Source organism: Haliotis rufescens, unplaced genomic scaffold, assembly GCF_023055435.1.
Source record: "Haliotis rufescens isolate VD_foot unplaced genomic scaffold, xgHalRufe1.0.p SCAF_10, whole genome shotgun sequence".
Classification (NCBI taxonomy): Eukaryota; Metazoa; Mollusca; class Gastropoda; order Lepetellida; family Haliotidae; genus Haliotis; species Haliotis rufescens.
The window spans coordinates 35,859,037-35,874,786 of NW_025963780.1; the positions used below are offsets into that span (position 1 = coordinate 35,859,037).

General features: G+C 42.5%; 1 protein-coding gene across 2 annotated transcripts; it reads left to right on the top strand.

Annotated features, from left to right (window-relative positions):
• The first annotated feature begins 3,818 nt into the window (after window positions 1-3,818).
• LOC124131031 (dehydrogenase/reductase SDR family member 9-like) lies at window positions 3,819-14,723 on the top strand. 2 transcript variants are annotated; one of them, XM_048389994.1, is made up of 5 exons: window positions 3,819-4,103; window positions 6,902-7,227; window positions 10,729-10,987; window positions 13,164-13,327; window positions 14,247-14,723. In XM_048389994.1, exons 2-5 carry the CDS (start codon window positions 6,909-6,911, stop codon window positions 14,465-14,467), a joined length of 963 nt encoding a protein of 320 aa, XP_048245951.1. In that variant the 5' UTR covers window positions 3,819-4,103; window positions 6,902-6,908; the 3' UTR covers window positions 14,468-14,723. The 2 variants fall into 2 exon arrangements, with proteins under 2 accessions (XP_048245951.1, XP_048245952.1); XM_048389995.1 differs by lacking the exon at window positions 3,819-4,103 and adding an exon at window positions 4,114-4,301.
• The last annotated feature ends 1,027 nt before the right edge of the window (window positions 14,724-15,750 follow it).

Here is a 15,750-nt window from a genome sequence, read left to right on the forward strand (position 1 = left end):
GACCAGTCATTGCTGTTTTATTAATATACACAGCAAACATGCATACACCGCAATCACATTCTATTACCTGAATGTGCCCCTCACATAGAGGGACCAGTCATTGCTGTGTTATTAATATACACAGCAAACATGCATACACCGCAATCACATTCTATTACCTGAATGTGCCCCTCACATAGAGGGACCAGTCATTGCTGTTTTATTAATATACACAGCAAACATGCATACACCGCAATCACATTCTATTACCTGAATGTGCCCCTCACATAGAGGGACCAGTCATTGCTGTTTTATTAATATACACAGCAAGCATGCATACACCGCAATCACATTCTATTACCTGAATGTGCCGCTCACATAGAGGGACCAGTCATTGCTGTGTTATTAATATACACAGCAAACATGCATACACCGCAATCACATTCTATTACCTGAATGTGCCCCTCACATAGAGGGACCAGTCATTGCTGTGTTATTAATATACACAGCAAACATGCATACACCGCAATCACATTCTATTACCTGAATGTGCCCCTCACATAGAGGGACCAGTCATTGCTGTTTTATTAATATACACAGCAAACATGCATACACCGCAATCACATTCTATTACCTGAATGTGCCGCTCACATAGAGGGACCAGTCATTGCTGTTTTATTAATATACACAGCAAACATGCATACACCGCAATCACATTCTATTACCTGAATGTGCCCCTCACATAGAGGGACCAGTCATTGCTGTTTTATTAATATACACAGCAAACATGCATACATCGCAATCACATTCTATTACCTGAATGTGCCCCTCACATAGAGGGACCAGTCATTGCTGTTTTATTAATATACACAGCAAACATGCATACACCGCAATCACATTCTATTACCTGAATGTGCCCCTCACATAGAGGGACCAGTCATTGCTGTGTTATTAATATACACAGCAAACATGCATACATCGCAATCACATTCTATTACCTGAATGTGCCGCTCACATAGAGGGACCAGTCATTGCTGTTTTATTAATATACACAGCAAACATGCATACACCGCAATCACATTCTATTACCTGAATGTGCCGCTCACATAGAGGGACCAGTCATTGCTGTTTTATTAATATACACAGCAAACATGCATACACCGCAATCACATTCTATTACCTGAATGTGCCCCTCACATAGAGGGACCAGTCATTGCTGTTTTATTAATATACACAGCAAACATGCATACATCGCAATCACATTCTATTACCTGAATGTGCCCCTCACATAGAGGGACCAGTCATTGCTGTTTTATTAATATACACAGCAAACATGCATACACCGCAATCACATTCTATTACCTGAATGTGCCCCTCACATAGAGGGACCAGTCATTGCTGTGTTATTAATATACACAGCAAACATGCATACATCGCAATCACATTCTATTACCTGAATGTGCCGCTCACATAGAGGGACCAGTCATTGCTGTTTTATTAATATACACAGCAAACATGCATACACCGCAATCACATTCTATTACCTGAATGTGCCGCTCACATAGAGGGACCAGTCATTGCTGTGTTATTAATATACACAGCAAACATGCATACACCGCAATCACATTCTATTACCTGAATGTGCCCCTCACATAGAGGGACCAGTCATTGCTGTGTTATTAATATACACAGCAAACATGCATACACCGCAATCACATTCTATTACCTGAATGTGCCGCTCACATAGAGGGACCAGTCATTGCTGTTTTATTAATATACACAGCAAACATGCATACACCGCAATCACATTCTATTACCTGAATGTGCCCCTCACATAGAGGGACCAGTCATTGCTGTGTTATTAATATACACAGCAAACATGCATACACCGCAATCACATTCTATTACCTGAATGTGCCGCTCACATAGAGGGACCAGTCATTGCTGTTTTATTAATATACACAGCAAACATGCATACACCGCAATCACATTCTATTACCTGAATGTGCCGCTCACATAGAGGGACCAGTCATTGCTGTGTTATTAATATACACAGCAAACATGCATACACCGCAATCACATTCTATTACCTGAATGTGCCCCTCACATAGAGGGACCAGTCATTGCTGTGTTATTAATATACACAGCAAACATGCATACACCGCAATCACATTCTATTACCTGAATGTGCCCCTCACATAGAGGGACCAGTCATTGCTGTGTTATTAATATACACAGCAAACATGCATACACCGCAATCACATTCTATTACCTGAATGTGCCCCTCACATAGAGGGACCAGTCATTGCTGTTTTATTAATATACACAGCAAACATGCATACACCGCAATCACATTCTATTACCTGAATGTGCCCCTCACATAGAGGGACCAGTCATTGCTGTGTTATTAATATACACAGCAAACATGCATACATCGCAATCACATTCTATTACCTGAATGTGCTGCTTACAAAGAGGGACCAGTCATTGCTGTGTTATTAATATATATACACTGTCAGCACAGCAACATATACCACAATCATCCTCTATTACCTGAATGTGCCGCTCACACAAAGGGACCAGTCATTGCTGTGTTATGAATCAACACTGAATCCTCTCATTCGTCACCACTCGCCCATTTCCGTAACCTGCAAGACGCTATTCGGCTTGTCCCGGAATAACACGAGTTGATCACGAATGTGAATCCTCTATCACCTGAATTACCACGACCTAACACCACCCCGAAATTGTGAAGACAATCGTAAAACAACGCAACAAATTATATCATTAATAGCAATACAAAAACATTTGTACATTTTATCCATATTATAACTATTGTTATGGTTGGTTTTAAAGCATATTGCGTGGCGCTGACCTATTAGTATTACAAGCGTTCGTAAAATAACCATTTAACTCCTTGAGATCTTTTTTTTTCTTTTCCTTTTTTTGATCCTTGGGACCTTGCGTACTCCTGTCGGCGACAGTTTGTTATAAATAAGCTGCTTACATCCGTAGATATTGGGCATCTCTACTGATTAAGATACAGATTGTGTTTATGTAATATTTTAACGAATCGTCAGGTATCAAGAAGGCATCAACAAGAAAGTCCTTTTGAGTCTGTGACGTTATTGAGCTGTGAGACATCTGTCTCCCGGTTGTAAATACGCATTGTGTGAAACCTTCAGCATAATTAATAAATCTATTTTTGAACAGTTTTGTTTTCATTATTGCATGACAACTGCAGTTTGAACAACTATCAGTGACTCACACATCCTTTACCTAGTGAGGGGCGGTCGGGTAGCCTAGTGGTTAAAGCGTTCGCTCGTCACACCAAAGACCCGGGTTCGATTCCCGACATGGGTACAATGTGTGAAGCCCATTTCTGGTGTCCCCCGCCGTGACATTTCTGGAATATTGCTTAAATCGAAAAAACAAACTCACTCACTCCATCTCGTGACTGCAGTGTGGAGAGAATGGACACAATGGCGGCTTGGGTTGGCTCTCGTCGGGGGGAAGACATATTGGAATCGAACTTCCAAACTATCAGTGATGTATTATATATATATTGCTGACTACCCTCGCTTGAAATAAAAAAATATTGCTGACTGATCCCGCCTGTGAAACACTAATATGGCTAACCACTGTCACATGTGATACAATGATATTACTGACTATACTGGTCACCTGCGATTAAGTAATATTGCTGACGCGGCGGCGGAGGCTGTGGTTTGAAGTGCAAACTGATAGAGTAATATGAGTGAATGAGTATGATATCACGCCGCTTTAAAAAAAATACTCAACTATATAGCGCTCAGGCTTGTCAGCGTGATGAAAGCCCGCAATAAGCGGCGTACACGATTATAACGGAGGTGAAATCCACGAACACGGGTGCTGACAAACCAAACAATATCATCGGGGCGAATCTGGGCTTCGAACCACGACCATAGCTTTCTGATAGGCAAGTGTAAGGGACGTAACTCCACACAGCTCATGTTTCAGTCTTCAACAGCTGGGCAATCCGCTCCCCCATTGTCTACGTAAGTAAGCTGACGACTAAGAAGATTACATCTGATCAACGAGTTAATAGACTGGCGTGACTCATACCGAGTTTGATAAACGTGCAGGTAAGTGTCACATGAAAATTAAAGCAGTACAAAGACATTTCTGCGTTACTTCACGTCTTGGCTACGAATGCTACTTGTAGTCAAGCTGCGTTGTCAGAAGTTGGGTTTATGAAGTACATTAATTAGATAAATTGATCTGCATGGACAGATTATGTAGGGGAAGCAGGTCGGCCAACTAATTTTCAGTGATCAGTGAAGGTTTGTATTTTTTTCTTTTGTTGTGATTTTATGGTGTGTGTTTTTCATAACGTGTCACTTTCAACTGGAGTTTGTCAAGTATGAGTTATAGATCGATTACTGCTACAATCAAGCATAGGGCTATGTGTATTTATGAGGAACCGGCATGGTTATATTGATTGATTTTCGTGTCCGGTAACATCTGCAGCAATGTCGAGGTCACCTTGGGGAGTAATCATTGCTGGCAACTGTGCCGTCACAAGCTAGTACGTGGATTCAATATAGTTTGAATACAGGACAAAGTGTTAGATACATATGGATTAAAAAGCGAACACGTTATTATCGTGTGCATCCCCGTGATGCTCTACGTGAATATACCCTTTCTGTTTATAATTTGCATCCCCGTGATGCTCCATGTGTATAAGATATGTATGCCTAATTTATGTCTCCGGACAAACGACATGTTTGCATGACTGTCGTGTCCATGCATATATGGGGGTAGCCTTATTGTGCAAGTGTCACGCTGAAGTCCCGGGTTCGATTCTCAGCTTGTGTGGTTCCCGTTTTTATGACTTTCTTATTGCTGTTGCTAATTTAAACACGACGTTAATTCCCACTCGCTCACGAAACCACCCGTGATATAATGTCTACGACAGTATATCTATACATCGCTAAGTTGTGCTTTCGACCCTACGTTTGTAGTATTTTGGCGACTGTTTTCAGCCTATACTTACGTTTTAAATACCAGTTATCCTCAGTACTAGAGAGGGGTGGTGGGGTAGCCCAGTGGTTAAAGGGTTCGCTCGTCACGCCGAAGACCCGGGTTCGATTCCCCACATGGGTACAATGTCTGAAGCCCATTTCTGGTGTCCCCCGCCGTGATATTGCTGGAATATTGCTAAAAAAGCGGCGTGACACCATACTCACTCTGTCTCTCAGTACTAGAGAACATTTAGCTAATTTAACCATATAAAGGAGAAGGTACCTTGTTGTTTTGAGATATCTTTATGCCACATCACAAATAAACAAAACTACATACCACACATCATTGTGTAATGTAAATGTACGTTGTCCTCAACCATCGTCGTTAATATCAAATTTATATACATTTAAAACTAGGAATTCAACAAATGTTATATTGGGGGAGAACACTTTCTGAGTAAAGTACAGATTCTCGTACGTTTTTGGGTTGAGTCCCGTTCCGGACTGAGGTACCTAAACGCCAGCACACAAAGTCAACGATCTAACAAACCGATCAACCACCGAGGCTTCAACAAAAATGAAAGTCCGACAACTGGTAGTCTAGATTACGTAGTTTGTGTACCCCTCTGACAAGTGTAAATTGACATGGCTCACATGGACTCAACCCCCAAAAGTATGAGAATCTGTACTTTACTCAGAAAGTGTTATCCCAAACATAAAATTTGTTACATTTGACCACTTTCTAAAAGGGATTGTGTGTTCATAGCAATACAACAGCTGTAACATGTACAGCTTTGTCCCAAAGCCGTGTCCGAGAACAGGAAGATAAACACACCACGTTCCAAACCAAATGACACCTGCTTGGGAATATAGCTTTGGTCACATTCACCATAAGTCATCGTGTTAAAAAAGAGAGAACTAAATATTGAAAAACATTTTTCAATTTTAATTAATGGGTGGATGTACATTTAAAACATATAAATCTTACACAATATCATTCAATCACAGCTGCCAGCTTTCTCACTGCACACTATATCTGTATGAAAGCAGCAGCTGATTCTGATATATTCAGAGGAACCTGTACCCCGCCTGGTGGAATGGCAAGGTTGACATAAAATATTAAATGAGAGAACGCAAACAAGGAAACGAACGATTTGCTTAAATATTATTTACTTCATATAAGAATAAACGTTTAATATTTTATACTATCCTGGGTAGTGAAAACCTTTATTGCCTAAAGTACACTAAGACACATATAATATAATTTTTTCCGCTGTTATAACCATGTACATTAATGCCCGGTAGTGGCCCAGTTAGTCGGTAAATGGCCATGTCACCGAGACCCTGGTGCCTCACTTTATCTATCATGAAGTTCCTGATATATCGCTGATTTGGTTGAAGCTACTTTATTATCTAATTGATAAAGGATATGGCAGTCTTCTCCTGTATAGTCGCCTTCTTTAACTAAAACATAGGAGAAACTAAAGGAGTTTTAGACGTAGAACATCATGGACGAGCGTATGGTTAAAACAGAAGGGGTATATAGGCGTAGAGCATCACGGGGATCCATATGGTAGAAACAGAAGGGGTATGTAGACGTAGAGCATCACGGGATCCATATGGTAGAAACAGAAGAGGTATGTAGACGTAGAGCATCACGGGGATCCATGTGGTTGAAACAGAAGGGGTATGTAGACGTAGAGCATCACGGGGATCCACTGGTATATACTCATGGAACATCACGGGGATCTATATAGTGGCAACACAAGGAGTATAAAGGCGTAGAGCATCACGGGGACCCATATGGTAGCAACAGAAGGGATATAAATACACTATGGAACATCACGAGGATGCATATGGTGCAAACACCATCATCTGTTAAATATTCGTGTTTTGATACTACTGTCGGTATGTTTCAGATGACCAATGATGTACTACATAATTGCCGTGGTAGTAATTGGTTACATTTTGGTCACGTGGTTTGTAAGGAGTCGCCGATTAAAAGACTACAGCGAGAGATTCGTGTTCATCACAGGATGTGATACAGGTTTCGGCAATGGCTTGGCTCGACGGTTGGACCAGCTAGGTTTCCATACATTTGCTGCCTGCCTTACCGAGAAAGGCGCAGGCGATCTAACAGAAGCTACGTCTGCTCGGCTCGTGGCCGTCTGCTGTGACGTCACAGATGACGATAGTATCAAGCAGACACTTGCCACTGTCAAGTCACATTTACCCAATAACAAAGGTAGGTAATAATTATGAGTGATACAGTTAGGGTTTAGCGACGCTTTGAACGCTTTGTTTCAGGTATTTATTGAAATTCCTTGGTTTTACTTTAAGGAACTGTTTGTCAAAACGCGCCCTATGTTCACAGATCGAGTCGCGTGAACGCACCATCCTATAAGCTAGTACTGCAGGGTGAAATATGTGACTTTTGGTCAGGTTCAGGACAGTGGCCAACAATTAGTTAGAGTTAGAACTCTTTAGTTTCTAGATTAGTAAAGGGGGCACGGGTGGCCCTGTCGTCTAAGGCGCCGCGATTCGCTGTGCAGAGTTGCGTCCCTTGGGCACGCCAGAAAACTATGATTGTGGGTTCGAATCCCGGTTCGCCCCGATTATGTTTCTAGGTTTGTCAGCACCATACCCGTGCTCGTGGGTGTCACTGAAGTGGTAAACGTCTGAGACCTGCATCACTTCGGGCTTTCCTCCCACATTAAGCTGACACGCCGCGATATAACTGGAACACTGTTAAAAGCGGCGTTAAACCCAACTCACTCACTCACTCACTCACTCACTAGATTAGTTAACATTCAAGCGATTCACGTTTTGTTGATTAGTTTTAATTCATTTTTGGACCAACTCTGCAAATGTGTTATCTCCTTGCACAACAGCGGGTTTCGAAAGACAGCTAGATCTAATAGATAAACATAGAGACCTTTCGGGGATCCCGTGAAGATCTGGCTCAGAATTGGTCTTCAGCATCTCATGCTTGTCTTAAGACGTGTCCAGCGGGATTGGGTTATAAGGCAGGCAGACTTGGTTGATGAATATCATCTCATCCCAAGATCGATGCTCATGGTGTCAGTCACAGGATTGCCTGGCCAAGACTCCATTATTTACAGACCGTCATGTAGATGGAATATTGCTGAGTGTCGTGTTAAACAACAAACAAAACATACCCTTTGGAACAACTCATGTAAATCAGGAACTGTGACGGATATATATATACGAGTGAGTGAGTGAGTATGGTTTTACGCCGCTTTTTGCAATATTCCAACAATATCACGGCGGGGGACACCAGAAATGGGCTTCACGCATTGTACCCATGTCGGGAATCGAACCCGGGTCTTTGGCGTGACGAGCGAACGCTTTAACCACTAGGCTACCCGACCGCCCGACCGATATACGAATATGGGACGATTTTTACATATGAATGCATGTATTATGTGTTTGGGTCACGATTTGGTACGAACGTTTCTTTTGTCCAGACGAACAAGTGAATGTTTTTGTGTTCAACTTATCGACAATTAAGTGAATTTGAAAAGATCATCGCAAAACATTGTTCACATGTCACGCTGTATGTAAGGTCTGGGACCGACAATCAGAAACATGTGCACACAATGCGAATCTACTAATTAGTTTTAAAACGCCAGACACATGTCGACCATGGTCTGGTTACGGCGACCTGTGACATTTGTCCACCTATATTCTTCCCTCAAAAGAAAAGGTTGCATTTACACCCTCCTTGAACCAGGACGTGTGTGTCTTCTATTGAAGTGCACGCACGTGGTGTCTTAGCGTGTTAATTACAGGTAATGTTTCACCTGCTCGTTCACCTCCCCGTTAACCGGTTCCAGGTACAGCAATTACAGCATCAGCACTTGTCATGCAGGCGATAAGATCTGGGTGCAACTTGACGACTGAGTGAACAAAGAGGGTTTCGGGCACATGGACACCTTTGTTAACTATTGTACAATGTTTGAGTGAGGGACCGTATCGAAATCCGTTTGGTTGATTTGGTTATTGGAAGTATATTGTGTAACAGTATTTTGTGTATGGAGGTAGTGGTTTGTTTTTAACAGGACCTGACGTTTTTCATTGATGGAAATTCAGCAAAAAAGTATTGTTTGTCTTTTCGAATCGCTTAAATGACGTCATAACGGGAATGATGCCACGTGGTGTTATGACTATAGTCTTCCTACATATATAAGTGAGTGAGTGAGTGAGTTCGGTTTTACGCCGCTTTTAGCAATATCCAGCAATATCACGGCGGGGGGACACAAGAAATGGGCTTCACACATTGTACCCATGTCGGGATTCGAACCCGGGTCTTTGGCGTGACGAGCGAACGCTTTAACCACTAGACTGGACTCAACCAAATCATTTCTTATGTTGTGGAAATAATGAAACGAATACTGAACGAATGTATTTCTCCAACAAACTTATTATACGATTATAGGTATTTTGAAGTCGTACTCACGTAGGGTTGGATTAAAATATCTGGCCAACAGAAATACATGTTACCAAGGACTATCTGTCCACCCCGAACTTAAACCTGGCTGAACTTGACTTACTGTCATGGCTGTCAAAATAGTTGTTCACGGTGACAGTGCTGTTGATAAATTGCAGGAGCCTAGAGGACAATCCCCATCTGTAGTTATGTTCCATATTATCCTGATGAGTGAGTGAGTTGGATTTAACGCCGCTTTTAACAGTATTCCAGTTATATCACGGCGTTTCAACTTAATGTGGGAGGAAAGCCCGAAGTGAAGCAGCTCTCCAACGTTTACCACTTCGGTGAAACCTACGAGCACAGGTATGGTGCTGACAAACCTAGAAACATAATCGGGGCGAACCGGGATTCGAACCCACAATCATAGGTTTCTGGCGTGTCCAAAGGAACGCAACTCAGCACAGCGAATCGCGGCGCCTCAGACGACTGGGCCACCCGTGCCCCCTTACCCTGATGATGGGCTGCTGGAAGGAACAAGCATGAAACCCCCTGAAGTAGGAGAATACCGCCGTTTTAAGGTGCAGACGATGACACGAGAAAGGCTTTCTTGAAAAACATAATTATGCTTCAGACTGTTGAAATGCAAAAGAATTGCATGTCCCAAAAATGAATTTGTGCGAGACCTATATTCCAACCTACATATGGTCGCTTTGTATTGTATGAACATGTATGCGTATGAAACCTTGTACTTTTGTTTTTATAATGTAATTATTTTGTACATCAAATGGAGTCATCATCTACTCTAGTGGTAATAAAGTATCACACCCGTAGCCTGTGTTGGACCTTGTGGTTTCAATCACAATCCCGGTTACATCACCCAGAATTAAGACACCGGTGGCCAATTCGCTGTACAGAGTTGCGTCCCTTGGGCACGCCAGAAAATTATTATTATGGGTTCGAATCCCGGTTCGTCCCGATTATTTCTAGGTTTGTCAGCACCATAAACGTGCTCGTTGGTTTCACCGAAGTGGTAAACGTCTGAGACCTACATCACTTCGGGCTTTCCTCCCACATTAAGCTTATTTCTAGGTTTATCAGCACCATACACGTGCTCGTGGGTTTCACCAACGTGGTAAAGGTCTGAGATAAACCCACTCACTCACTCTTACCAAGAATCCCCAAGGCTTGTCTAGCTTATCTCGTAGAACGCGAACATCTATTTGGGCTAGATGGAGTATCTGGACTGGGTAGCGATATTTAATAAATGTGTTGTAAGAATTTCTGTTATTTCAGGAATTTGGGCGTTAGTGAACAACGCAGGGGTGACAGGGGCCGTGGCACCATCAGAATGGCTCAGTCGGGAGGACTGGAAGATACCCATGTCCGTCAACGTCTTGGGGATGGCAAGCGTCACTAACCACTTCCTCCCTCTCCTGCGCATGTGCGGGGGTCGTATCATCAACACGTCTAGTGTTTTAGGGAGGGTTGCAGCAGGCCCAACCGCCTACGTCGTCAGCAAATACTGCGTGGAAGGGTACTCGGATACGCTAAGGTTGGTTGACTGGGTTCCTGTCTGCCTCAACGAGTAGTGAGGTGAGGTGAGGTGAAATTGGGTTTAACGTCGCGTCCAAGATTATTGCACTTATATAGCGACGTGCATGCACGTGTATGTGTGTGTGTGGCTGCTTGTACTAGTCCGGACCATGCCGCAGTTTAACATGAATACCCCACTCAGACACAGTATACTGACTCCGAGCCGACCAGTCCTTGTTTTAGCCCCTTAATGCCGAGCGCCAGACAGGGTAACAACAAGTACAATCTTTTAACGTCTTTTTGTATGACGCGGCCCGGGATCGAACCCTGGACCTTCCACTCTCCGGGCGGACGCTTTACCACTAGACCACGGAGGCGGTCCTCAACGAGTAGTAGTGGTGGCCGATTTTTCGTAGGCAGCAATTGGACCACATTCTCTCAGTACATGGCGTCATTCTCGAGCCTCGAGTATTATATCTCCGTTCTTTTATGATATGAGCCTCGAGTATTATATCTCGATTCTATTATGATAAATTAGGAGAGAAACATACTCTGTTTTCAATTTAGAGCTAGGTTATCTGTATATGTAACCGCGCTAGATTGAATTTGGAACAGAACGCGCAGCATGAGGTTTCAAATGTTAAATATAGCGCGGTTAAAACACCATTCTACCATGACTAAATAAAACGCGAACTCTTTGCTGTTAGCAAATATATTGAGTAAATCGGAATGGGTTGAGTCCAGTGTTTTAAGTAACCGCAACTTTGCAATTTGTAACATGTGAATGTAGATATAATTATTTAAATATGCCTACCGACAATGACTGAAAATATACTATACTATGAACATTAGCTTCCGCGGTGATGCGGCCGTTAAATCGGCTGTTTCATTCAGATGGGGGTTTAATGTGATTTGACAACCTCTGATGACCAATCAGAATAGAGTAACTTTCAAATTCATGGTAGAATTAAATATATACCATAATAGAAAGAAGATTTGGTGCACTGGATATTCAAGGATGAGCATTCATGTGTCCTCGGCAAAGAATGCAAACATACAACGGGAAGTTTGTTTGTGAAAATTAATTAGCACAGAAGTATTGTAAAATGTTCCCCTCTACACTTACTCTATGTTTATTTACATTTGTAATGAAGGCAGTTACGCATGCGCACCTATAATCGGATATGGTAGATTTCACATTTCTTGGCCGCCGCCTGTTGGTTAAAAGTACCATTAAAGCTTGCTGCGCGATCATCACCCCACCCACGCCGATGGCATAATGAATAAAGCACCAGATGGTATATCCCGGGGTCAGAGATCACCTGTGTTTGCGTCCCTACAAGGATTTTTCCGAGGCACACTGTACCTGCTGCTCTTTACCCTGCCAGAATTTCTGCAAATCACATGCTTATGTTTTTCCTTCAAAAAAATAAATACCCATCTTCATTGCAAAAAAAACAGGACGCCCGATTCAGAAACGATCGTACAGACCGGATATTTATCTTCAAATAAGTCAATTTTATCGTTTTAAGCAAATTAAACTAAAACTAAACTAAAATGATCATTTGTTTTTGTTTTATGATCTGCTACCTGGATATGTATTTCAAGAATGCCTGGGCTCATTTGGGGACAGTTTTGTAGTGAGTGAGTGAGTATGGTTTGACGCCGTTTTTAGCAATATTCCAGCAATATCACGGCGGAGGACACCAGAAATGGGCTTCACACATTGTGTTGGGAATCGAACCTGGGTCTTCGGCGTGACGAGCGAACGCCTTAACCACTAGGCTACCCGACAGCCCCGACGGTTGTGTAAGCTTAGGGTAGGCCTGTGCTTTTGTTGTTGTAAAACGGTAAAATATACACTGTATCTGCAATCGCTTTCAGGACCCCGTTCCACAAAGCGATCTTAGCGTTGCGACTGCGTAAATCTATGCTAAAGTATAGGAGTTATGATTATCTTAGCGCTAAGATCGATTTGTATAGCGGGGCATGGAACATAAAATAATCGTTCGGCATTTTCATGTGACGTAACTAATATACCATCCATCCTTCTAGGGATATCTTTGCATGATACACAACTGATTCGCGATGACGAGTGTAATTTAAATTTATCTGGCATATCTCATTACCCCTATTAAAAGCTGAGTAGAATATGCCTGTGTGGACAGAGGTAACTGAAATGTTTCTCTCCACAGGCGAGAACTGTTGGATCAGGGCGTGTCAGTCCACATCATAGAACCAGGAGCCTTCAAGACGAACATCACAAACCCGGACCTGCTCACTGCATCAATGGAGAAAGTGTACCGGAAGTTGGACCCGGAAGTGCAACAGTATTATGGGAAGGAGTACTGTTCTGGGTGTAAGTGTTAACACATTCTGTTCATGCATTTTAGAATGGCATGATGTATACATTTCATCACTTCGTGCTTAACTCCCATATTAAGCTGACACGCCGTGATGTAACTGGAATTCTGTTCAAAGCGGCGTAAAATCCAAATAACTCACTCACTCATTTGGTAAAAGATATCTGCGACGAGAAGATAAAACTGAACATTTAAAGAGTAAGAAATACCTTTAAGGTTCTTAAAACACATCAATTATTATCCACGAGCGCGGGCATGGTGCTGGCATGAATAAAAACATAATCAGGGCAATTCTGAGACTCGATGGTTTTTTTAAAAATAATTGTTTTATCGATGTATTTCCTTGTTGCTTGCATTCCATGAGATCCTCTTAGAGTAACACCTTTGATGATGTCAAGTATAATAGCGGATGTGTTCTTTTGAAAGACAATTATTATGTCTTTAATAATCAGATTGGGATAAGAAAACACTCATCTGATTGCTTGTTATGTTTATTCAACAAGATGACCAAGGTCCTATTACGTGCTCATAGTATATAGACTACTCAATAAGAATCATGTGGGTCCTTAATGATTTAGACCCGTGAAGATCCGGGGTAGAGTAGGTCTTCAGCAACCAATGCTAGCCATAAGAGGCGACCAATGGAATCGAGTGGTCCGGCTTGCTGACTTGGTTGAAGTCAATTGTATGGATCGATGCTCATGATGTCAATCACTGGATTGTCTGGTCTAGACTCGATTATTTACAGACCGCCGTCACATAGCTGGAACATTGCTGAGTGCGGCGTTAAACAATAAACCAACCAACTAATGTTTTAGAGGAGTATTTCATAATAGAACGGAGATTTCATACACTGGGTAATCGAGGGTGTGTAAAACCCGACTCCCTCACTCACTCGCTGTTGTATGTCCCCAGTGCGGACGTTGATGACGCTGCTGTCGAGATGGGAAGCTGACGGAAACCTGGACAAAGTGGTCGACGCCTACACACACGCCATCACCGCCGTGTACCCCAAAACAAGATACGTCGTCGGCGTTGACGCCAACACCATCTTTACGCTCTTGTGGAATGTCCCAGACAGAATCACTGACCTAATTCTGGGCCTTACCTACCCAAGACCTCAAGGTGAACGCTGACGAGCAGAGTAGGATGAACGTGATGGATACAAACGCAACACTTTAAGTTTCATGTATCGTCAAATCGTGTTTGGTTGTTTGTTTGTTTGTTTGTTTGTTTGTTTGTTTGTTGTTTAACGCCGCACTGTGCAGAATTCCAGCTATATTTCCTGTTGCATATCAGAATACATATATGCTATCAATATACCAGCAAAGTATATTCATTAAGATGCTTGTCTTCATTATTGAATCAATAAATAAAAATAATTATCTTTAACGATGACGTCACTTGGAGGCTGCTTGCCAGAGTACCGCACCCCAGGGGCACACTGGATACAGGCAGAATATATTAGAATTTGAGTGGACATGTAACTATATAGAGATGGCTGCTTTGCTCAGGTCATTCACGTTTTGCATGGTATTCATGGAGCAAGTCAAAAGCATGTTTGTTTGTTTGTTTATTGTTTAACGCCGCACTCAGCAATATTCCAGCCATATGTAAGCGGCCTGTAAATAATCGAGTCTGGACCAGACAATCCAGTGATTGACATCATGAACATCGATCCACACAACTGGGATGCGATGAGATGCATCAACCAAGTCAGCGAGCCTGACCACCTGATCCCGTTAGTCGCCTCTTACGACAAGCACAATCGCCTTTTACGGCAAGTATGAGTTGCTGAAGACCTATTTTCCCCCGGATATCCACGGGTCCAGTGTCAAATATGACTTCACCATTTGCAGAATATCAAAATTGTCCAAAATTTTGATTATTAAAAGAAACATTGATTATTGTATTGGTCTTCAAAGCCAGGACGGATTAGCTCCAATCTACCTCCGGGTACTCCTCGAAGAATATCAGCCATTGAGAAATCTCTGATGAAGAAGTCAACATCTGCTCTCGGTTCCTGCATGGCAGACTACTACTTCTGGAGATTGCTGTTTGGCGAGAGCAGATCCAATACTGTAGAACAACAGCCTCCCTCTTCATCACGAAGCGGGGGCACGGGTGACCCAGTCGTCTAAGGCGCCGCGATTCGCTGTGCAGAGTTGCGTCCCTTGGGCACGCCAGGAACCTATGATTTTGGGTTCGAGTCCCGGTTCGCACCGATTATGTTTCTAGGTGAGAGCTGCATCACTTCTGTGATATACTTGAATACTGTTAAAAGCAACGTTAAACCCAACTCACTCACTCATCCCCCAAGCATTCAAGAACTCACCTTTCAATCTTATCTTAAGACTCACCAGTTCACTGGGCCATATTTCTCTCTCCCTATTTCTAGTGTGATGCAATCTACGAAAGC

What these genes read in the sequence shown, in the direction of transcription:
- LOC124131031 (XM_048389994.1), top strand. Translation starts at nt 6,909, where the DNA reads ATGATGTACTACATAATTGCCGTGGTAGTAATTGGTTACATTTTGGTC. An exon ending in ACATTTACCCAATAACAAAG is followed by an intron (nt 7,228 to 10,728) that starts GTAGGTAATAAT and finishes CTGTTATTTCAG; the next exon opens with GAATTTGGGCGTTAGTGAAC. An exon ending in GAAGGAGTACTGTTCTGGGT is followed by an intron (nt 13,328 to 14,246) that starts GTAAGTGTTAAC and finishes GTATGTCCCCAG; the next exon opens with TGCGGACGTTGATGACGCTG.